This window comes from Phalaenopsis equestris, unplaced genomic scaffold (assembly GCF_001263595.1).
Source record: "Phalaenopsis equestris unplaced genomic scaffold, ASM126359v1 Scaffold000258, whole genome shotgun sequence".
NCBI lineage: Eukaryota > Viridiplantae > Streptophyta > Magnoliopsida > Asparagales > Orchidaceae > Phalaenopsis > Phalaenopsis equestris.
Genome location: NW_018164700.1, coordinates 125812 through 149750, shown reverse-complemented (window position 1 = coordinate 149750; position 23939 = coordinate 125812). Strand labels below are relative to the sequence as shown.

The 23939-nt window shown below is 33.3% G+C and overlaps 2 protein-coding genes across 2 annotated transcripts in view; one reads left to right on the top strand and one right to left on the bottom strand.

The window, feature by feature from the left end:
* The window catches only part of LOC110024559 (methionine--tRNA ligase, chloroplastic/mitochondrial), a 12729-nt gene extending 2238 nt beyond the window's left edge, over positions 1 to 10491 (top strand). Inside the window, exons 4-12 of the mRNA XM_020724602.1 lie at positions 145 to 312; positions 1500 to 1624; positions 2516 to 2609; positions 5494 to 5592; positions 8503 to 8683; positions 9124 to 9239; positions 9351 to 9506; positions 10111 to 10239; positions 10321 to 10491. Coding sequence (XP_020580261.1) covers positions 145 to 312; positions 1500 to 1624; positions 2516 to 2609; positions 5494 to 5592; positions 8503 to 8683; positions 9124 to 9239; positions 9351 to 9506; positions 10111 to 10239; positions 10321 to 10491 — 1239 coding nt within the window. The remainder of the gene's footprint in view (positions 1 to 144; positions 313 to 1499; positions 1625 to 2515; positions 2610 to 5493; positions 5593 to 8502; positions 8684 to 9123; positions 9240 to 9350; positions 9507 to 10110; positions 10240 to 10320) is intronic.
* Positions 10492 to 14018: 3527 nt separating this feature from the next.
* On the bottom strand, positions 14019 to 19237 carry LOC110024566. Its single transcript, XM_020724612.1, has 2 exons — positions 18910 to 19237; positions 14019 to 15642 (listed from the first exon to the last, which is right to left on the bottom strand). The coding sequence occupies exons 1-2, from the start codon at positions 19223 to 19225 to the stop codon at positions 14297 to 14299; spliced, it is 1662 nt and encodes a 553-aa protein (XP_020580271.1). The 5' UTR covers positions 19226 to 19237; the 3' UTR covers positions 14019 to 14296.
* Between the last annotated feature and the right edge of the window lie 4702 nt (positions 19238 to 23939).

The window sequence follows — 23939 nt, the reverse complement described above, 5'->3', positions numbered from 1 at the left end:
TACAACATGACATCGCCATTCTACTGATCTCACTACTCTTCTCAACAAATTTCCATGTTTTTGTTTTTTTTTGAATTTTTGGTCAGTTGAGGAATTTTTTAATCATACATATAGTTTTTAATATTCCTCTTTGATATGTTATAGGATGAGAAAGAGTTACTTGAAAATAATTGTTGCTCGATGCACTTAAAGCCTTGCATCTTGCGCAAGGAGGATAACTATTTTTTTGCCTTGTCGAAGTATCAGAAAGTGTTGGAAGAATACTTTATAAATAATCCAAATTTTGTGAAGCCAGCATATCGATTGAATGAGGTGAGATTTCTAGAGCCTTTTATATAATTTTGTTTGTTAATTTTTGTTGGCTTGTATTCTTTTCTTCTCGAAGCAATTTCTTTGATTTTTTGAAGCTTACGTGTTAACTCATGACTACAATAACATCAAATTTCATATAGCCTTTTGAATTCATGGGTTGGTATCGCTAAAATCATCTTTACTTTTTTTTGTTTTTATTTTTATTTTTGAAGATCAAATCAAATTTCTAGATCATGTAGCTTATGTTTGTTGGTATTCATGGTCAATTCTTAGATATTATTAAAAGGTAGTTTCTATTGCATGCACCCCACCCCCCCCACTCCTCTCTCTCTCTCTTTTTAGAGGGAGTTTCAACACATTGCTTACAACCCTCCATGGGCTTTATCAAAAGCAAATTTTAAGATTAGCTTGTAGAGTATATATAATTTTTATTTTGAATTCTTTTTGTTATAGCTTCTATCCTTTGAACTTATTTGAGTCTTGACTCTTAAACCTATAAATTAATCATGTTGTGGAAATCTATTTAACTTCCATATTTAAGTATATAAAGCTTTATATAGGAGTAATGCTATGCCTCCAAACAAATCCACACATAAAATGGATATCTTTGATTCTCTCGCACTATATCAACATTTATAGGGTAATTTCTTATTTTTATATGTGACATGCAGGCATCCAATCCAGATCACCAATGCGCAAGAATAAAAATATTGGGATTCAACATGTGGATTTGTTTGGATAGTGTAACTTTACATATATTTTAAAATGTAACCCATTGAGTTGGGAAATAGATGAAACTTTTGTAAACATAAAACATGAAAAACAAAATTAAAAATGAAAGCGCCCTAATTGAGACTGTCTTGTTGCCACTATTGCATATTTCACTATTGATTGTATAGAATTACAATTCTAATTTTCTTTCATAAGACGCCCCCTCTTTATGAAGAGAAAATATAGGGAAGCCAAAAAAATATTGTAAAAATTTGAAACTTTCTTTGATGAAAAAATCATAAATATTGAATGCCAAAACTAAGTAGGCATAGTGCATTTTCCTCCCATGATAAAATTAGGCTCCACAACTCAACATTTTGCATTGCCTATTGCAAGAATTTCATGTCTTTGATTCAAGAGCTTTGGCTTTTTTTTTTGTTTCTCATGTTTTTAAATCTTCTTTTACATTGTGTCAGGTGCAAGGCTGGATAAGCAGCGGCTTGCGAGATTTTTCGATATCGCGCTCTTCTGTTGAATGGGGAATACCCGTGCCAACTGATAATAAACAAACAATATATGTTTGGTTTGATGCTTTACTAGGGTAAGGCCGTTATTCAATACTTGAAGCATAAGTGGTGATGATAATAATGTTTAATTGGTCTTGAGTCGAGAACATCATCAATTTAATCTCCACATTATTTACATTATTAATCGTATTGAAAGTATTTAGGGACAACATTTTGAATTTTCCTTCCCCATCACACATATTGAGTGCTACATGAGTTCTAGAAATTGCAAAATTTTCTGCATAAGTTTTATCCGTCTTATCTTTTTCTACCTTCTATCTATTACCTTTATATTAAGGTGCATTACATACATGCCACCCAATTCTTATATATTTACAAATATAACGCTTGAACTTTACTTCTGACATTTGAATGACTCAAATATTTTATATCACATCAAAAACAACACTATTTTAACTTCTAAAAGTGAATTACACCTTTTCATGCATAGTTAAGGTGGCATGCATGTAGAAAATGAAGATTAGGTGTTAGATATGTCAATACATTGGAAATGGGTGGTATGTATGTAAATTTTCTTTACATTAATTTTATCTATATGCCTTGTTAGCGCATCTTACAACCTCAATTTATATGCATGACCATTTATCTTTACTTATAACTTCATAATCTTCAAATAGCTATTACTATCAGCATTTATGTAATATATTAAAATGGTTTACTTTATCTAATTCAATTTTGCCTTCCATTTTTGTTATCATTCTCACTTGTGTCTTTCATAGCATTCTTATTTATGCTCTCATCACCTTGTTTGTCAATGATTTAAATGTCACCCGCTACTCTGATCCATATAACAATTTTTTTTTTCTTTCCCTTCAATTCAGTCATTTAGGCAAATCTAACGCTGTTGTTGTGTATGAATGGAGAAATTTAATGCATTAATCCTTAATTGTTTTCTGCTTAAACAGATATGTTTCAGCATTACTAGATAAGGATGAACAACCGAGTCTCGAAAAGGCTGTTGGTGCCGGTTGGCCTGCTTCATTACATTTGATAGGAAAGGTATGAGGCTTCCGTTTGCTTGTGTTGAAGTAGATTAGAATTATTTGTATCAAATCAAATTTGCTCCTCTTAAGCATGCTATCCTTATGAAAATTTTCTTTTCTATTATAAAGTTTTTTTGCAGTAAATTATGTTGATTTTTGTATTTCATAACTGTTTCTATACATTGTTGTGGATTATTTCAACTGTGTGAGTTCAATACATTTCGTGATGATTTCTAATTTTAGCGTGCATTTGGGTGTTTTACAATAGATATTAATGAGAGAAACTTTGAAACAAATAAAAAATCATTAGTTATATTGAAATGATTTCTAGGTGTGTTTATAAATATCATAATAAATGAACAAATTTGATGAAGTGAACATGTAGAAAGGGTTGTTAAATAAAAGAAACGTAATTTTAAATACAAATATTATTGAGATATACAATAATTGAATGCAAGTTTGAAGACTTGCAAAGTGGATGGTAAACAAATATAAAATCAAGTCCTGATATTTATATTAAACAAGAGTTTAAAGATTTTTTTTTAAAAATTTTAAAGTGTATACAATTTTAAACTCTACTTCACGTGTATGCAATAAAAGTAAATGTATATGGTGAATAAATACTTTTAATAAGGTTCCAAAGATTAGAAGGTGTCATCAAATGATCGGTTAAATTTGATTGTCAACAATGTATGTTGTATGCCACTATTTATTGATGTCAACACTTGTGACTTTGTTTAAGGCATATATTCATCTTTGCCTTCAATCCTTATTTTGATTGGATAAATTGATACCTTTGCCTCTACTTTTATAATCCTACCAAAATTCCCTTACCTATACGAGGAAATGGGGTAATTATATGAATCACGTGCTAAAAAAAGGATTCAAAGATGGAAATTTTGGTACTGTTTTTTAAGAATAAAAAATATATGAGGATTGTGTTAATTATCCATGTGTCAAATTTATGAATTATAAATTGAAGTTATTTTAGTTGGTAATGAAATAAAGGCAAAATAAAATTATGAGTGTCAAAAGAGTAATTTTTTTAACGAAATATTTAAATGAGTTGGTTTTCATATTAAGACAATGAATGAAAAAAGTATAGAGGAAAAAAAGGTAGATCATCATATGATTTTAATTCTTATTGAAAATTTATAGAACTGAGTACTTCGAGAACCAACCACTTGGTAAACATTAAATAAAAGCACTTGTAAAATGTCAAAATGTAAAATGATGCTATTAAACATATATGTGATGGAGCATACTACTAGTTTAAAAGTAAGCTTGAACAATCAAAAATGTTTTTAGTTCCAATAGAATTATGTCTATGAACTTGATTAATTTCTTAGCAGTTATTAAAAAGATTTCCAAAAGAAATTACAAATGATATACTTGTTATATGCTAGTTATAGATGAAATAATTTTAATTGTTTGGACATATTTTGATATTATTTAAATTTAAAGAAATTGATGAAGTTTTTAGAAGATAAATTTTGATTACTAGAATTTAGGTTCAATCTATAATATGTAATTTTAATGGATCTGAATCAATAATATTAGTCAATAATGCATGAAGGTTTAGTATGTTTAGGTACTTCAGTCTCATACCCAAGACAATATATAACTTCTAATGTTAAAAGCTGAGTGGAGAAGGTAAAAGATACGTTAAGGAATCTATAAGATGCATAAATACTTAGAGGCAAATCATATGATTAGAATAAGATCAAATATGTTTTATGGATCCAATTCTTGGGAAACATAGAAGTCACTAAAAAACTTGTTGAGTTTTGAGAAAAATTAGAAGGTTGTAAAAAGTTCAACATTTTTCTTATCGATATCACATTATAACATTTTTTTGGTTGTGAAAAGCTATGCTTTGCCACAAAAATTAATGAAAAGGTAGCAGAAAAAACGTAGCCAAATAGAATCTTTAGATGCAATGCTAAAGTTAGGAATGGCAGAGTGAAGCAATCACATTAGAAAGAGATGGCGGGAGTAACACTTTTTGAATTTAAGATATTGAAAAATTAACTTGATTTGGGCTAGTACAAGCACAAATTATGCAGCCATAAGTGATCTAGTGGTTCATGTGAATTAAAAAAAAATTAAGCCCAAACTTCACTGCAAGAGTTCAGGCTAATGTCAAGAAAGAGCTTAAAAAATAGGCCCAAATATAAGAGCTTAATCAAAAACCCAAAAAATGGCCCATAATTTTGAAAATTTTGAATGCAATTTATATTTTGTTATTTTAATATCTTTATTTCTCACTTAGGGTCATGTTTGATCGATCTTAACATAATGAATCTTAAAAATGAGGGATTGAATCCTCTTCATTAATGGCTACCAACTTTGCCTTTTTTTATATTTTAAACACTAGTTCCCAACTTCCCTTACACCCCCTCTTTACATCTCTAGCACTCTCCTAGGCCAACCACCAACCCACTTTTCATATCCACCCCAAAATCTCATCTAAAGTTCTCAGCTAAACAAGGCAAGATTATGACCCAATATTATTCTCTACAACTACATAGACTCATCCAAGCCAAAACACCTATTCTAAATCATATAAGTAAACTTCTGAAGCTACCTATTTACAAGTATTTTAAGCCATTTACCTCATCTAAAATCCAATCATTTAAATGGTTCTTCAAATTAGCATAAACTAGCCCTTTCTGGAGTAGTCTTGGATTATAGCATTATACCAGACTGAACCCTCACCATTCTGCCAAAAACTCCGGAATCCATTTTTTAGATGTTAATCTAAAGATTAAAATCCTTTTTTTAACCCTTAATCTCACCAAAAACCTACCCACCATCATTAATAAGACTGTTGTATTAAGTCAATTATATATTTTTTATTCCTTCCCTAATTTGCTAATGTTTCTAGTTGGTTTCGGCAGGATATTTTGCGTTTTCATGCACTCTATTGGCCAGCTATGTTAATGTCTGCTGGAATAAGTCCTCCGAAAATGGTGTTTGGTCATGGATTCTTGACAAAGGTATGAGTACTCCATCAATATGTTAATTTTTAAATAACCTTCAATTATGATTGCAGTAGTTTGGATAGAAAAATGAAATGTTAGGTGCAAAAAAACATTTTTTGTAAGTTTATTGCCGTTTCACCTGTTGAACATGTATGTGATGGCTATCAATATTCCATACATTTTAAAACTGTTTCAATGTTTCGCTTTCATTAACTTATTAATTATTCGATCATTGTACGCTCAAATATATGAGTTTGTTAGTTCAAATTTTCTTTTTTAGGAGTTAGTTTTGTATAAGCCAAATCTTGGGGGTTACACTGGTGATTTTTCGCATACTCAACAGTTGCAACTGCATGTGATTTTTATTTTAAGAATATGCTGAGAATATGCTCAAATGAAGGATGAGGTGCTAGTTTCTTCATTGGGCATACCACATGTGCCAAGATATTTACATATCTGACTCCTAAATTTTGCTTTTTACAATTATACGACCCAACTCTTTCACATCACGTCAAAAATATAATCTTTTTCACTTTTAAAAAGTGAAATACACTGATATTGAAGTCAACCAAAATTCTGATAGGAAAAGCTGATTTTATCACTCAAAACAGCGAGGTTAAAATCAAGGCTTAAAACAGAAAAGAAAACACAACAAAACTCTAATATCCTGCCAGGGCTGAGTAGGAGAAGCCGTGGACAGCGGTGAGATGGGATTGGGATAGGTGGTGGTTGGTTGGATGGGTCTAGGGTGGGATTGCGGTACAACAGGAATGTGGGAAATGGGTTGCGGTGCGGCCATAAAGCTGTGGGAAGGTTAGTGGCACAGCAAGAAGGTGATGGGAGGGGTGGCGGTCCAGCAGGAGGTAGGAGGTTCTTTGCGATTCAACGAGATGGCTGTGAAGGTGGGTGGCACAAAAAGGAAGGCTGGAGGGAGGTTAAAAACACAGCAGGAGTGTAGGAGATGGTTGTGGTTCAACAGGATGTCTGTGGGATAGTTGACGGCACAAAAACAGGGAAGGGAAGGAGTGCAGGCGGGATGACAGCGAGTAGGTGAGGGAGATAAGGAAGGATACACACCATCTCGGGATGAGTTACAGCCAGAGCGCCTTCTTGCTGTCAGATACAACTCTAGAAGGGAAAAGGGAATGGCAGAGGCTGTCCTGACAGAAATCTCAAAGCCAAAAACTAACCCTAATCAACAAAAAAAACATATTTATATTGTAGATAGCTAGGAGGGGAAGGACCCTCCCTTGGTCGGCAACCCTAGCCGACCCTTGGATTGGTTGATCCTTGCAGTAGCTTGGCTGAATCGATTCTGCACTCTTCGCCCGGTTCAACACACTCAAAACAACAGGGTTACAATCAAGACTCAAAATAAAAAAGAAAACATAAAAAAAAACACTAATATCCTGCTAGGGCTGGATAGGACGAGCTGTGGACAATGATGAGATGGGCTTGGGAAAGGTGGTGATCTGTTGGATGGGTATAGGATGGGATTGTTGTAGAGATGAGTTGCGGTGCGGCTGGAAGGCTGTGGGAAGGTTGGCGGCACAATAAGGTGGATGGGGGGAGGGTGGCGGGCCAACAAGTGGGTGGGTGGTTCAGGATGGTTGTGGGAAGGTTGACGACACAGAAACAGGGAAGGGAAGGAGCGCTGGTGGGATGGCAGCGAGAAGGTGAGGGGGATAACGAAGATAACGAAGACAACGAAGGATGCACATCTCCCCATGACTAGTTACAGTCGGAGTGCATTCTCACCGTCAAATACAGCCCTTGAAGGGAAAAGAGGATGACGGAGGTAGTCCTGAAATAAATCTCAAAGCCAGAAACTAACCCTAATCAACAAAAAGAACGTATTTATATTATAGATAGCTAGGAGGGGAAGGCCCCTCCTTTAGGTGACAACCCTAACCCACCCTTGGACCGGCTGATTCTTGCAGTAGCTTGGCTGAACCGGTTTTGCACTCTTCAGTCGGTTCAACACACTCAAAACAGAGGGGTTACAATCGAGACTCAAAACAGAAAAGACATAACAAAACACAAATATCCTGCTAGGCCTGGGTAGGACAAGTCGTGGACAGCAGTGAGATGGGATTGGGATAGGTGGTGGTCTGCTGGATGGGTCTAGGGTGGGATTGCGGTGCAACACGAAGGTAGGAGATTGGTTGCGGTGCGGTTGGAAGGCTGTGGGAAGGTTGACGGCACAACAAGAAGGCTGGAGGGAAGTTGGCGGCACAACAAGAAGGCTGGAGGGAGGGTGGCGGTCCAGTAGGAGGGTAGGAGGTGGTTTGTGGTTCAGCAAGATGGTTGTGGGAAGGCGGGCAGCACAGAAAGGAAGGCTGAAGGGTGGTTAGCGGCATAACAGGAGGGTAGGAGATGGGTTGTGGTTAATTGGGATGGCTGTGGGAAGTTAATGACACAAAAACAGGAAAGGGAAGGAGCGCAGGTCGGATGGCAGTGAGCAGGTGAGGGAGATAAGGAATGATACACACTACCTCAGGATGAGTTATAGCCAGGGCACCTTCTCGCCATCAGATATAACTTTAGAAGGGAAAATGGGACGATGGAGGCTATCCTGACAGAAATCTCAATGCCAAAAACTAATCCTAATATAAGCGAAAAGATCATATTTATATTGTAGACAGCTAGGAGGGGAAGGCAGCCATACCCCTTTTCATGCATAGATAAGGTGGTTTGCATGTAAAAATTGAAGCTTAGGTGTTAGATATGTTAATACATGAGCATTTAGTGGTATGTATGTAAATCTTCTTTTTTTCTTCATTTTAATATATTAACTCTTGTTGATTATGTTTTGTAAGCCACATTGCATTGTGTACTTTTTTGGCCTTAAAACGCATATTTTCAGATTCATTTGAGCTATTGTGAAGATTTCTCATATTCTCGTATCCATCTTAAAAATCTTAGGACGGTATGAAGATGGGTAAAACATTGGGAAATACGCTCGAGCCGAAAGATTTGGTTAACAGGTTTGGGTCAGATGCTGTGAGATACTTCTTCTTGAGGGAAATTGAGTTCGGCAATGATGGCGATTTCTCAGAAGAACGCTTCATCAACACAAACAATGCACATCTAGCCAATACTATTGGTATGTAGAGTTGTGAATTTAATAATAAGCAAAGGATATTTGTATTAATAATTTAGGGAAATTTACATACATAAGAACATAATTCTTACATGTTTGCATATCTAACACCAAATATTTACATTAATAACACTTTAGTGTGATGAACCTATGCATGAAAATGTGTATTTAACTTTTTTAAAAATAGGTGATAGGGTATTTTTTATATTAAAAATTAGAGTGCTATGCAAATATTAAAATATGGGTTTTAGATATGTAAATAAATAAGAATTTTGTGGTGTGTATGCAAAAACCACAATAATTTATTAAGAATAAAAATGTTTTAATGGCATTTTATTCCCAACTTTTTGCAATTATGCCATATTGTCATGTCTGTATTATATTGTGTCTGTGTTTCACAGGTCTTTATTGATCTATAATCTAATTCTAGCTGATATGCACAGGAAATCTTCTAAATCGCACACTCGGACTCCTTAAAAAAAATTGCCAATCTACCTTGGCAGTAGATTCAACTATTGCAGCCGAAGGAAATATGTTCAAGGAGACAGTAGAAATATTGGTAGAATTTACCTATATTTTCTAACAATTGTCTTTAAGTTTTGATTTTTGGTAGCTGACAAAGAACTTTATGCTCGAAGATAAATGTTGAAAGAATTGCTAATATTTGTAGGTGAATAAGACGAAGATCCATTACGAGAACCTTTCGTTGTCCTCAGCTTGCGAGTGTGTGTTAGAAATTGGAAATGCTGGTAACCTTTATATGGATGAATGTGCTCCGTGGTCTCTTTTTAAACAAGGAGGTTCTAGTTATGAAAGAGCTGCAAAGGTGATAAATTCAAATTTAGATTTTTCTAAGTCGGTGTTTGGTAGCATACTATTAACAAAAAGATTCAACTTAAATCCAGCCAAATACCGAAAAAATGAAAACTAAATCTAACGCTACGTTAAATCAAATTTTCTCGCATTTCATGTCTTTTATGACGTAAATCCGGCTTTAGTAAATCCGATTACGAGGTGAAATTATTTTGTCGTCTCTCGCGAGCTCCTTCATCAAACACTGAATTTGTTAAATATGAATTTATCGGATTTGATAAATCTTATTTGACGTAAATCTAAGTTTCGCCAAACACCGTCTAAATATAGAAAAAAAATTATGTTTTTTCTTTAATTCAATCTACGGTGATCTCTCAGGTAATCCTTTACTCAAAATTTAGAGCACGCGTTCTTGTTCTTGATAAATATGATCAACCGAAATGAATTTGACCCTATTATAAAGCTCGCAATGAGACAATTTTTATGAGTTTTTGTGCCTTCCTCAAACATTTTTAAATGTTATGATGATGTGAACAACAATTGGATGATTTTCTTTGCATTTTAACTAATTTTCTGCTCCTAAGAAGGGTTAGAATTATAAAATTTCTTCATCACAGGACCTTGTTCTTATACTTGAAGCTATGAGGATTATAGCAGTGGCTTTATCTCCAGTTGCTCCAAGCCTATGCCTGAGAATATACACACAGCTTGGATTTTCAGAAGCTGAGTTTGAGGCAACAACTTGGGTATTTTTTTTTACAAATAAATCCTCCTCTATTTATTTATTACAATCATTATTCATTTAAATTTAAAATGCTTTGTTATAGAGTGATACAAGATGGGGTGGGCTTAAAGCAGGTTCAGTTATGGCTGAGCCTAAGCCAGTTTTTGCAAGGATTGAAATGAGGAAAGATGGTGAAGAAGAAATAGTAGAAGCTACAGAAAAGGTGTCTAAAGCCAAGAAAAAGAATTACAGTAAAGGACTAGTTCAAGCCTAATCATATATATATATATATATATATATATATATAATTGTATTTATTGATGTGACAAATTTTCAGATTTTGCTGTATTTCTGTATCATTGTCTACCAAGATTTTATCATTCCTTGATTAAAATAAGATTCCTATTTAGATTACCAATGTCTAATGCTCAAATTTGTATAAATTATGAGAGAGAAAGAGATGGGCTTTTACTACTCAATGTAGGTTGCATGATAAATTTATGAAGGATGTCAGACTTATATTTAATGTAGTAAATTTTTTAGTTATTAATTGTTTATGTATTTATTTATTATATGTGTTGTCATATGCATCAAATCTAATTAAGATGCTTTGAGCTTAAGCTGTTTTCTTGGATTTGTGTTCATGTTTTGGTCGAAGTTGGCTCGAAAAATAGATGAGGGTATTGGATTCGAAAATGCCACTGACACCATCAGGCTGTCATCGCCTGGCCACCAATGCTATGCTAGACCATCATCATTGTAGGGCTGTCAAAAAAGCTCGTTGTTCGCGAACAGTTCGTGTTCGGTTCGTCAATGAGTTCTTGTTCGATTCGTTCGATAAGTAAACGAGACAAACACAAACAAATTTTTTTCGTTCGGTTAGTTAAACGAACCAAACACGAACAGTGATGCGTTCGTTCGTGTTCGAATCGTTATTGTTTGAAATATAAAATAATATAAAATAATTATATATATAAATTTATTATATTTTAAAACATTAAATTTTATAAATTATAATATATAATAAAATAATAATAATAATATATTAATATACTATAGTAGTAATATACTAATATAGATATTGTATATTTATATAATATAAGTTATATAATTAATATATAATATTATTTTTATATATTAATATTAGGGATGTCAAATTGGCTCGTCGTGCGCGAACAGCTCGTGTTCGGCTCGTTCGTTAAGAAATGAACACGAGCTTATTTCAAACAAACTAAATTTTAAACGAACCGAACACGAACACAAGCTTTGTTCGTTCGTGTTCGGTTCATTTACACCCCTACATCATTGAGTTGTTGTCAATGGACATCAACACAATACTGATGACGTGTTTCCACCGTCTTTAGGTCGTTAATACCGAAACACTGTTGTTGGGTTGTCCTTTTATAAAACCATAATCACGTAATCAATGTCCAGACATCGTTGTAGAGATCAAATCATTATCATCGGCGCACCATCAGGCTGCCATCACCGGATCAGATCACTATTGTCTGGCTATCACAACTAATATTGTTGGATCACTTTTGCTTAGCAGTCACCACCATCGGGGACAATGAGTCTAGGTCTCCATTACACGACCATTATCGTCTATCGTCTTAGTAGGGTCGATGTCACTTCTCAATATTTTGTCACTCAAATGAAAGTCGAGTTAATTTAATCATTATTATAATACTCTTTTTGATTGTTCAAGAGCAGGTAAAGTCTTATAACATACTTATGAATAATTGAATCTTTTTAACTGAGCTAGGTATTGTAATTTTTTCCTTTTAAATTTTTTTACGTAAAAACTTATGAAGTCCTCTCTATCAATTTTTCTTTTATCAAAATATGCACTCACTATTCATACAATGTCAAGATATTAATATATAATTTTATCGTCGTAAATTGTCGTGGCACGCAAGAAAGAAAAAAATAAGAATTATGTAATATTTATGTAAATTTCTTTTTTAATATTTTGTTTTAGGGCCCAAGGTAAGCCAAAGTGAGGTAGCTTTATTTTAAATGTTTGAATTATTAAGAGATCAAATGTAAATTGACAAATGCTTTCAAAAATAATATAGTTTTGCCTTTTCAATTAACATAATTAATAGAAATATGTTGTTATAAAAAGTTTAGATTCAAATCTTACACCTTAAAATTATATTTGGACTCTTAACTAGTTAGTTTTTTGGAATTAAACAAATTTGATCTTCAATGAAGAAATAATGGTATGGGAACACAAAAAGGAAAAGTATAACTTTAGCCATTGGGTCATAACACTCAATGCAGCACATATCATCCCTAAACAAAGTAAATGAGTCAAGCGAAGATCGGGTCATGTCTAATTTGAGCTATGCTCATTTAACAAAATACAACCTCAAGCTCGAATTGAAAGCAAATGACAAGCTCAAGCTCCACTTGTTGTACTAACAGTAGCTTACGAGCTCAAATTAAATTGTCGTCGAAGCTCACCAGAGAAGTCATTCAAGTACTTGATGGCACAAGCGATGGAGAAGTACCATGGCAACTGACTGGAGAAGGCATCGATGCAACCAAAACTAGTCAAACCAGCTCGTGAGCCGATGAGTGGAGCCTTCATGAGCCCGAGCTTGCGACACAATAAGCTCAACTCACGAACTCATTAACACGTCGAGCTTGAACCGGCTCGGCTCGCTTACACCCCTTATATGACTCATGTTAACATATTTATTTACATTAAGTTGAGACTAAATTAATCCTAGCATCTGAATGTCTTGAAATTGAAATATTATTATTAGATTTCATTATACAACAATGGTATTATCACTAAAAGAATTAATAGTAACACCAGAAATACAGGAAATCCAAACATACAGATATGCTGAAGTTCATTTTTTATATTTGCGCCCAGAATTAGATTATTTATTATCCATGCTTTCAATGTTTTAAAACTACTCATCATTCTTTCACTACAATTAAACTAATGGAGTTTTACAAAATGAACCTATTACTTCCCTAAAGTCCTTTATTGGGGTGGTACAGCTTGAAAATAACAGAAGTACAAATAGTTGCGAGTCAAAAAAGCCACACTCACATGAAGATAACACATTAAAATTTGCATAAACTTGAATAATATTATGAGGATCCATTATATTTGTCATTGTAAACCAATGTTTTGATGATAACAATGCCTTTTCTTCAAGGCCAAGACTTCTAAAGATGTATTCATCAGCCAATTCATAGGCTACGAATGCGTGCAAGATATAGAAAGACATCTATGGCTTCGAGCAAGTACCTCGTGCTTGGTATCACAAACTCTGACAATTTGTAGCTTCTAGCTTCACCAACTCTCTGGGTTAATTTGTGAAACACTTCTTCGTCTTCTTGTTCATATATTAATGATATCGTTATCATAGATAACTTAGACATCATTGTATAATGACTTTATTAAATATCCTTGCTCGACGATTATCTATCTAGTAACATTTTTTTTTCACACTAACATAATTTATGCCACTCTTGTGACTACATTGCTTGTTACATCATCCACCCTTGTCACTCTAGCTCCCTATTCATCAAACTAACTAATTACAAAGTTGTTGTGGAAAGTCTACAATATTTGAGTTTTACATAGCAAACGTAGCCTTCGCAAATGATAGATTGTCTTAGTCGATGCATCACTCAACTGTTAAATCATTGGACCATAGCACAACGGCTCTTCGTGATTCATTACTCCAACTACATGCATTCTCTAATGTCAATTAGACAGATAACAAATATTACTTCACCTCTATAAGCACCCACATCATATATTGTATTTTAAGCCTCCATCGAGTGTAATATCGTCCTCTTTCCACCATAATTGCTCGACTTTATTAGGTTTCTCCCCTACTCAACAACATCAAATACTTACATGCACTCCATACTCTACAAGTCAATTCTCCATTTGACAAAAAGAGAAATGTTAAATTTGTTATAAATATGTTAAAATGTTGTAATCAAACCTTAATGAAAATATGAGAACATTTACAATGCCCCGAAAACTCGCACCTATGTTTCCGGCTATATATGTTTGATTCATAATTTATATACTTCTGAATTCTTCAAGCTAAGGAAACAGATAAATTACCAGGCAAAAGTCTTGCCCGGCGGCACCTCCTCGTCGTCCTTCCCCAACCCAATATAGTTGTTGTAGTAATCCCTGTTGTCCTACTTTCCTCCTCTTTTTGCGGCGAGCAAGTCTCGACCTCAGTAACAGTGAGGGCTAAACTTATATGCTTTCGCCTACCCCTTGCACTCCAACTCGACGCCTTCTTGCTCCTGCTCCTTGATAAACCAGTTTTCCCTAGCTTTCCCGAAGCTCTCATTATACCCTCGAAACTCTGAATATCCTCAGATATCTCGTGCCTAGACAATGATGAGAGGCCCGGCAGTATATCCTTTTGAAAATCTCTCCGTTGCCGCCTTTTCCTCACCAGACCCTTTCGAGATCTTGTCGGCGGCAGCACAACAGTGCTTGTGTTATCATAGTTGTGGTCTTCTCGCAGCTTATGGAACAACTCACTTTCCTTGGTTTCTTTCAACTTCAGTGTCATGTATTCAAACATATCCAAGCAATTATCAACATAGTGTGGAGATGTACCTCTAGAGATTCCTGTATTCGCTTCAGTCGATGTCGCAAAATCAGCAAACCAATGCAAGTTACTGAACGAAGTTGGAATCGACGGGCGAGTAAGGTTATGAGAATGATGGCCGTCGCAGATAAGCAACGACATGGCGACAAGATTGTCTGCTGCCTCTCTAATAAGAACCTCTTGGCTGCCATCTGTTAGCTGGAGGTCACCTTCTTTGTCAGCAATAATCAAATTATAATCTAACACTTTGCTTTCTTCTTCAGCAGCAGTAACGCCCTTCTCAGCTTCAGTATCACATAGTCCATCCAAATCCATATTGAGAGATAATGGTAACTCATCTTTAAGCTGAGAGGAAGACTGTTCAATTTCTGCAGAGTTAGATTGAGCTGGGTTTTTTCTGAGCCCATAGGGCTCTATCGACTGCTTCACACTAAGAGTATTTGCTGCATAAAAATCAAAACTTGGAAGTAGCTGACCCGAAGTTCTAGTGTGTTTTTCACCATTTATATTTATCGAATAGAAGTTGGATGGGACGGAAATGCTCGAATTAACCAAGCGAGAAAGATTTGCAAATAGAGCAGGTATTTGAGAAGCGGCGAACTCAGAGCTGTTCAAGTTGGGCAGCTTTGAAGTTCCTTCAGAGATATCAGTACCCTGACTCGGCGTTTCTCCGATCGATTTATAGCTCCTACTTTGCCTGGGAAAAATAAATTTGTCACAAATCTCGGGTTTGTTGTTTACAGATTGAGATATAACTGAGAATTCCTCACTACATAATCCTGTAAGTGAACCATTTGCATTGCTTCTAATCTCACCTGCAAAGGATAGGAGCTGGTGAGGATCATAAATGGCGCAGAAAAGAGCACAGATTTAACTGATGGAGACTGGTAAGAGAGTTTCAGATTACATAAAAAGCAAGATAAAAGAGATGACTAGATTAAGACTGTAAAAAGTAAGCTCAGTTCAATGACAAGCTAATTTCAGTGAAAAAAAAAATCAGATTATAACTTTCTTATGACAATCAAATGTTGGCACATTTGATTGTAAGTTGGATGGATCGTGATTGACTCAGTTTGGTCCACTGTTCCCATTATTTGATCGTTTTAGGCATTTTGAGAGTCGCAAAAACTTACGCAAGATTCATGCCACTCTCAAAATTCATAGCTATTTCAGAAATTTTTTTTAAATTTTATGAAGCCACCACTTATATCCATTATGTTTAACATATTAAAAATGATGACATTGTCACCATCAGCATCAAAGTCTTATCCAAATCATACAATGTTGGCTTTCTAGCTCTTTAATTGCAATTCATTCCTTATAAAAGAAAAATAAAAAAGCACCATAATGAACTAATAAAATGGATTAAAGAATGGTATCAGACATACGAATTTTTTGACATTATCTTTTTAGAATTTACCTTTCAAAGCCCTCTCACTACTTGAGCTTTATTTTGACTTTTGAGGTGTTATACATGGCAATCAACGTTTTTTTTCACAATTAAATAATGAATTATATTGCACCGATACAAACATGGGAGACATGAACACATATTAGGCATGCCGTTATACTATTATATTTTAAAATTTTTAGAAAATCCTGTTGTAATTACACAAATTAAATATATTTGAAAAAATTTCAGATAATATTTTATTTTAATTACTAATAACATAAAATATATGATTAAATTTATCAAATATCATAAACTCAAATAAAAAATATATATATATATTCATATTATATAATAAAATGTTAGCTTGAAATTGAGAAAACTATTTCTTTCATAAAAAAATTAAAAAGTAAATTATAAAAACCATAAGAAAATAAAGCAAAAAATAAAAAATAAAATAAAATTATTGCTAATTAGCTATTTAAGTTATTTAATCAATATATTTTAAATAAACTAAAACGGATTACTTTAATTAAGTTCTTTAAGTTATTATAATTTTCATTTCAAAATTTATTATTCAAGACATGTATCTTGGACACTTGCGTCAATTATTATTATTTTTTTTGTTTGTTTCAAATATAAGCATAGCGACATATCTCACATATGTTGGGCAAATACATCTGTTTGTCGTGACGTGCTTCATTATTATGGAGTGTCGGTGCATCATAAGCAACATAAAAAAACTACTCGTACTCTAATGGTATCACACCACAAATTTACTATCATGATAAATAAGGCCTGAGGATGATTCATCTTACCTCCGTATGACATGCACAAAGTCTAAAATCACATTTATTTAAGAAACTTTTTATGGGTACCATTCAAACATATTTCATATTCAAAAACTTCAACAAAAAGGTATTTTGAAATAAACTAAAGGAGCATGTCTATACATACCATCCAATTCCTATTTATTTACATATGTAACATCTAAATTCTGCTTTTTATATTTATGCCAATCAAATCATTCATGCCACATCAAAAATAGCACCATTTTAATTAAAAAAAATGTGAAATGCACCTTTTCATGCATAGTTAAAGCGAATGTTCAGCTGATAGATGTATTAATACATAGGAATTTAGTGGTATGTATGTAAACCTTCCTAAACTAAAATAATATAAAAAAGGAGTTCAGGAGCCAATTTGACAGAGGCAAAAAGGAACATGGCAGCCTGATGCACATCTCCAATTGGTCACCCATCTTGTGATGCCAAGATTTAGGAGCGTAAACGAGTCAAGCCGAGCTCGGGCCACCCTCGGCTTGAGCTTGAGTTTCACTAATTAATCAAGTTGAGCTCAAGCTCGAGCTTAATTCTACGAGTTTGAGCCAGCTCAGGAGATCGCTTGTGTAGTATTAAAGAGAGAAAATAAAGAAATTTAAACTAGTGTTATACTGAAAAAACAAATATAATGAACATTTAAAGGATAATTAATAAGAAATCACTTGATATAAAATATAAAATAATATTTTTTAAACATTTTTAATAATTTAAAGAAAGATTCTTGATTTTTAATATACTTTATATACATTTTTTATTAATTATTTTTTAAACGAGCTAATTCACGAGCTAACGAGTCGAGTTGGGTCAAGCTTGAGCTTGGCTTGTTAGTTCATCAAGCTCATTTCAAGAGCCACTTATCAAGTCAAGCTCAAGTTGGCTCACGAGTTAGCTTGGCTCACTTACACGCTCAACCAAGATTGATGAAATTCTTCATAAAGAACCATGGCATTTGATTTCACAAAATCACTATGCAATATTACTTAAATCAAATCAAACAATTAATTTACACTATAATTCAATAAAATCCACAAATACGAACATTTTCTCGAATCTCAACATTATGCTAATACGAACATTCAAGACTGACATGAAAATTTTGCAAAACTAAAATAACCTTTAAACTTATGTATCATCCTACACATGTCCGACACACTTTAGATCAATCCACTGATCAGGTGAGCCAATTTTCGGATGAGGAATGACAAGTCTAGTCTATTCTAGATGACAAGTCTATTCTAGAAGGAATAAGAAGAATGAAAGCCGACTTGAGCTCGGGAACTTATTGGATGATATATTGGTTACTACTGGCAATGACACTCATCTTACCAATTTATTAGCCGGCTCATTTCCTAGAACTAGAGACAGAGGCAAGACAAAATTGGGTCGCTCTCTAGCTACCTGATACTACGTATTTTAGCACTTCTGGTTTTTTCTTTAGGTCTCTCATGTAATTTTCTATATTTTCTCTTTTTTTGGAACAATTTACATGTGGTGGTTATCGTGTGGGCAGTGTACCATGCTTGGGCCCTCCCACACAATCTATTTGTATCCTTCTTTCTTTTTAATATATTAGCCTTTGGGCTTTCTCAATATATATCTATATGTGTGTGTGTGTGTGTGAAATTAACAGAAGACCTGATAAATTCCAAAACAGCTGAACCTTAGCTTCTCATACAAATTTTCTTTCATAATTTCTGAAAATGATTATCTACTTGCTATTCCTAAACAATTCTATATACCCACATAAGTAGTGCAAATCCATGCAAATATAAATTTTAACAAATATGAATCCAAACTATTAAAAATAGCCGTTAACCAGTAAATATCACCAACAATAATTAGAAATTTACCAGATAAATTAGTAGATGATGACCGCCCTTGGAAGCAATCCACCTTATCCCAATTTCCCAAGAAGATATCTGAATGGAGCTGATGCCTCATAATCTCTTCATGCTCCATTGTTGAGCCATTATCTTCAACAAAACTTTGAACTTCGCCTTCCTCATAACTCGAAAGTTTTAAAGGTTCATTGAGATCACACAGCCTCAAACTACTATTTATAGTGCTGTCAGCTTCGCTTCTGAGAGACAGCTTCACATTATTATCACCTTCAGTATTATGCATTAAAGGTTCGTTCAGTTCTTCATTTATTACATCGTTGTCCATAGCAATGTACGCTTCAGCAGAGCAGGAAGGCGAAGATCAAACTTCTGTTTAGTCAAATTTATAGCTTTAGGTTCCAAAAGATTACCCTCTATAGAGGAATCTGAAGTTTCTACAGGTATTTGAAAATGTATTGAACCACTTTCTCTCAAAAGTTTTAAGGGTAATTCCATAGCTTTGGCTGTAGCAGCATGGCTGCTAAGTGAAGAGAGGCGAGGCATCCTCTGAAACATTTCAGAACCTTCAGAAAACACGTGGGACTGAAATTTGTTGCATGGTTTCAAATTTTCTCCATTTTTAAGTTCATTCATCAATTCCTTTTGTATGTTATAAAGTCGGTGAAGTTCGGAGACCTAAATGATTCCAAAAACAGGAAGACGAAATCAGTAAAATGAATCATCAAGCATAATGCTCAAAAAATAGGAGGATATATTCCAAGCGCGAGATTTTGAATGTTAATTGTTTACTGCTATTTTAGAAAATTAAAAGAAAATGCTTTACATTCGCTCTATGTACATTGATAAAAATATGTGAGAAATCTTTCAAGCTCTGCAAAGGTCTTGAAATAATATACATAACTGATGTTAGGATGAGCCGTTCTCCAGAAAAATTAAAAAGAACTAATAGATCAGTAAGTTTGATTTGATAAACCTTAACACATTAGGATGAAACAAACTGAGGCTTACATCCAACCAAAGAGGTGTGCAGGGGGATTTGATCATGATGGAAAACATAAGAACTCACATCCAACCTGAGAGCTAATCAAATGGGGAGATTCATTCAAACCTGAACATACTCGAACAGAGAACATAAGGATTCACATGCAGCCCAAAAGATGAACAGGGTAAAAATGCTAAACATCTGCTCTATATACATTGATAAAAATACATGAGAAATCTTTCATGCTCTGCAAAGGTTTGACATAGCATGCATAACTGATGCTAGAATGAGTCGTTCTCCGAACAGACAAAGAAGAACTAAGAGATTAACATTGGGCCAATTATTTTCTAGATCGAAGATGACGAAATTGTCACTTAATACAATATCTTCATGGGATATGCATGAGATTCTCACATGATGCCCACAATATCCCTGAATAAGAAACTAAGACGAATAATTGTGTGTGCAACCAAGATAAGAGATGGGATCATCCACAGAAAAAAATATAAAGATTGGTTTAAACTAGAGCAATGACTCTTATACCATGATAGGAATTACAAAAAAGCAACATCTTTATTTGAAAGAGAGTGATATTAGTGCAAACAGGTCTCTATTAACGCAAAAAAAAAGAGCAATAAGTTAAAAAAAACAAATATCCTCCATAATCAGAATATATTATAATAATAAATACTATAAATTCCGAATAAATACTAAACATATGGAATAATATTATCATGAAAATCTAATAATTTTAATAGCGCTATCAGTAAAACCAAATCTAGAAGCCGAAAAGAGGGAAAAATGACCAAATTTTCTCTTATTAAACTATATGCAACATCAAAATTCCAAAAGTAGATACCTGTTTTGTAAAAGTAGCTTCATGTTCAAGCATCGTCTGTTTTAGCATTTCCTTATCACACAATGAATACTCATTTGATTCTCTTAACAACGACCCGTCATAGAGATGACCACTTAATACGTTATCCTGATAGAGCCAGGGCCAACTATTGCTCGAATGCACATTTTTATATCCAATTGCATTATGCATTGGAAGATAACTCTTAAATTGAACTTTGGTACCCATTCCTACAAAAATTGAACAAGTAAATGAATAAAATATCTCAAATAATTAATAAATATCTCCCTGGCACACATTAGATGGCACAATAGAATGCAGAACTTGCAAAATGTTCTTCATGATGCATTGAATAGGAAAGATCTGTGCAGACTCACATACTAACATGTTCCTCCGAATGTCGCTTCATAACTTAAAACCTCCACAGAAAGTTAAAGATTCCTTTTTTAGTCCTTTGGAAAAGTAAGCAAAGAGAAAGAAGAGGGGTATGTTATGATCTTAATTCTTGAATCTTGATAAACAGCAATTAGAGAATTCCAACAATTACAGAACTTGAGCGGGGGGAGGAATGGAGAAGAAAAACTCAGAGTGAGAAGAAATAAACAGCAATTCGAGAATTTCTGGAACTCCAGAAACTAGGAAGAGGGGGAGAAGAAGAAACAAGGAATAGCGAGAGAAGCTTACCATATTTTCATTCCATTCCCTGAATGTATCTAAATGAGACTATTTATAGAGATACAATAATTATCAACTTCATTGTTACTATTTTCTAACTAATTAACTATGTGTATTAATCTAATTCAATAACTAACAAATATTGTATCAAATCAGGGTACCTCTTATCTAATGACCACACTATGAGGAAAAAGATAAAAAAATCTCAAATTGTTAAAGCTTCAAACTGGAAAGCAATCAGAATGATCAAACAGTGGGAAGTCTGTACCCTTTTAGAAGATTTTTTAGATAAAAATATGTGAAGTACACAGATTATCTATTAGTAGATATTAACTAACAAACTATATCCTAAATCTTTATGTTGGAGAAAAAAAAACTTAAAAACCTGAATGTCAGATCACAAAAATCATATAACAAAACACAAAGAAATCCCTCATACTTCAAAACCCTAGCGAAAACGAAAAATATCTTTAGTTTCTAAAACGAATAAAAAAAAGAAAAGGAACAAAATCCAGAAAATAATTAGAATCAAAACCAAGTCAAAAGTCAACAACAGACCAGAATGAGAAAGAAAGAAACCGCACAAAACCTCATCTATAATTCCACATCGCCTCCCAAGAATCAAAACAGGAACTTTTGAAATCAAATCGATCAGAAACGAAACCCACATAAAAAATTCAGCAAAAAGAAATTACCTTGACTCAAAATACCCTCTCAGCTATCCAATTTTTGTAAATGCGGTGCCACCGGTTCTGCATCAAGCCATGAAGAACCCAAAAGCACATTACATCTACAGAAAAACTGTAACCAGAAGCAAGCCGGGAGAAAGTAAAGCCTGAAAAGGAGGGAGCTTTTCTCAACCAACGGGAAGAAAAAGGCGAAAGGGGAGACGAGAAGTGGGTCACAATGCTATAATAACCCCATGGCAACTGAAAGAAGGATGAAATTTCAGATTTTTATGGATTTGTTGCGCCAACGATACATATAAAGAGGAATCCCAGATTACAAAATCTCCAACAAGAACGAAGGACCTTCTTAGAACAGTGACATCCGATATGTCACCATCCAGCGCATTTATTTTTAGTTTGTTACTCAACCCACAAAACAAGGCGGTAGAATCTTTCTCATTTCACCTACTGATTTCTTTTTTATAAATAATGATTTGCAAAAATTATATATATATCCCACATAATTTTTAAATATTTACATATCTTACACATAAACTATAATTTTTACATTCCCCCCATTTTAATTAGTCATGACAATATGTATTTATTTTATTATAAGTTAATGATAATAATAATTTTTATCTAAAATAAATATTTTGAATGTTTTAAATGTAAAAGTTTAAATTTTAGTTGTTGGATATATAGAAATTTTGGGATATGTACCAAAAAATAGTTTATTAGACTATTTTATTAAATTTTATTGGTAATACGTCATTAATCTTAAATTTATTTTGAGATTAATGTAATATGTAAATAAATTAAATAAATTTTATGTTGCATTCATTTTAAATAAAATCAATATATTTTTAACAATTTTTGTAACACATTTTAAATTTAATTTGAATGTGAATTTGTTATTTTTTTTTATTATATGGGATGAAAATAAAACTCTTTCAACTTTAATTAGCTTTTCTTTTGAAAAGACTTTTGAACACTTTCTTTTCTCTTTCCCAAATATTTTTTAAAATTCCACTTATTTTCTTTTATATTTGCAAATGGAAATATAAAATAATAAATAATTTTAAACATTAAGTGATCGATGAGTATACTAATCATCAAACTATTGCATGCCGCAAAATGTATGCATTTAAATATGATTAGTACTGGTTTGCAATATAAGCAATGTTGTTGGAATCTTATGAAATTAGCTCAATTGCTACTCTCCTATACATATATATCTTCTTTTTCTAAAAAAACAAAAAAAAATATTATACATTTGTGTGTGTAATTCTCATATTTATTATTGATGCCCAATTTTTAGTTTTCAAATCATAGAAAACAAACAGTCACCCAGCTTATCAGTAATTGATTTCTCATAGCAGCTTCTTGAGGTAGCTAAGATGCAACACTTATTGATAAGCTGAAGCTGCCCCAAACAGACCCTTAGTCATAGAGTTTATAAGATTACTAAAATAATTACCAATTATTTTAAAAAATTGAGCTTTGATAGTTCTACATCAGGACTATTTAACTATTCAAGCCCCAAGCCCCAATTTAAAAAGTCTAAGGACTATTTTGACACTTTCATAAACTCTGAGACTAAAACTATCTCATGTAAATAGTATGGACTATTTTGACACTTTATTTTTAAAAAATATATAAAAAAAAACAATCCCTTAGTTATAACCCTTTTTTTTCACTTTCCGACCCTTCTGTTTTTATTTGTAACAAATTGAGAGAAAATGATCTTATATAAATGGAAAATTTGGCATTTACGTGCATACCCCGCAATTCTTGTGTATTTATATTTCTAAAATCTAAATTTTCTTATTTACATATATAACCCTGGAATCATTAA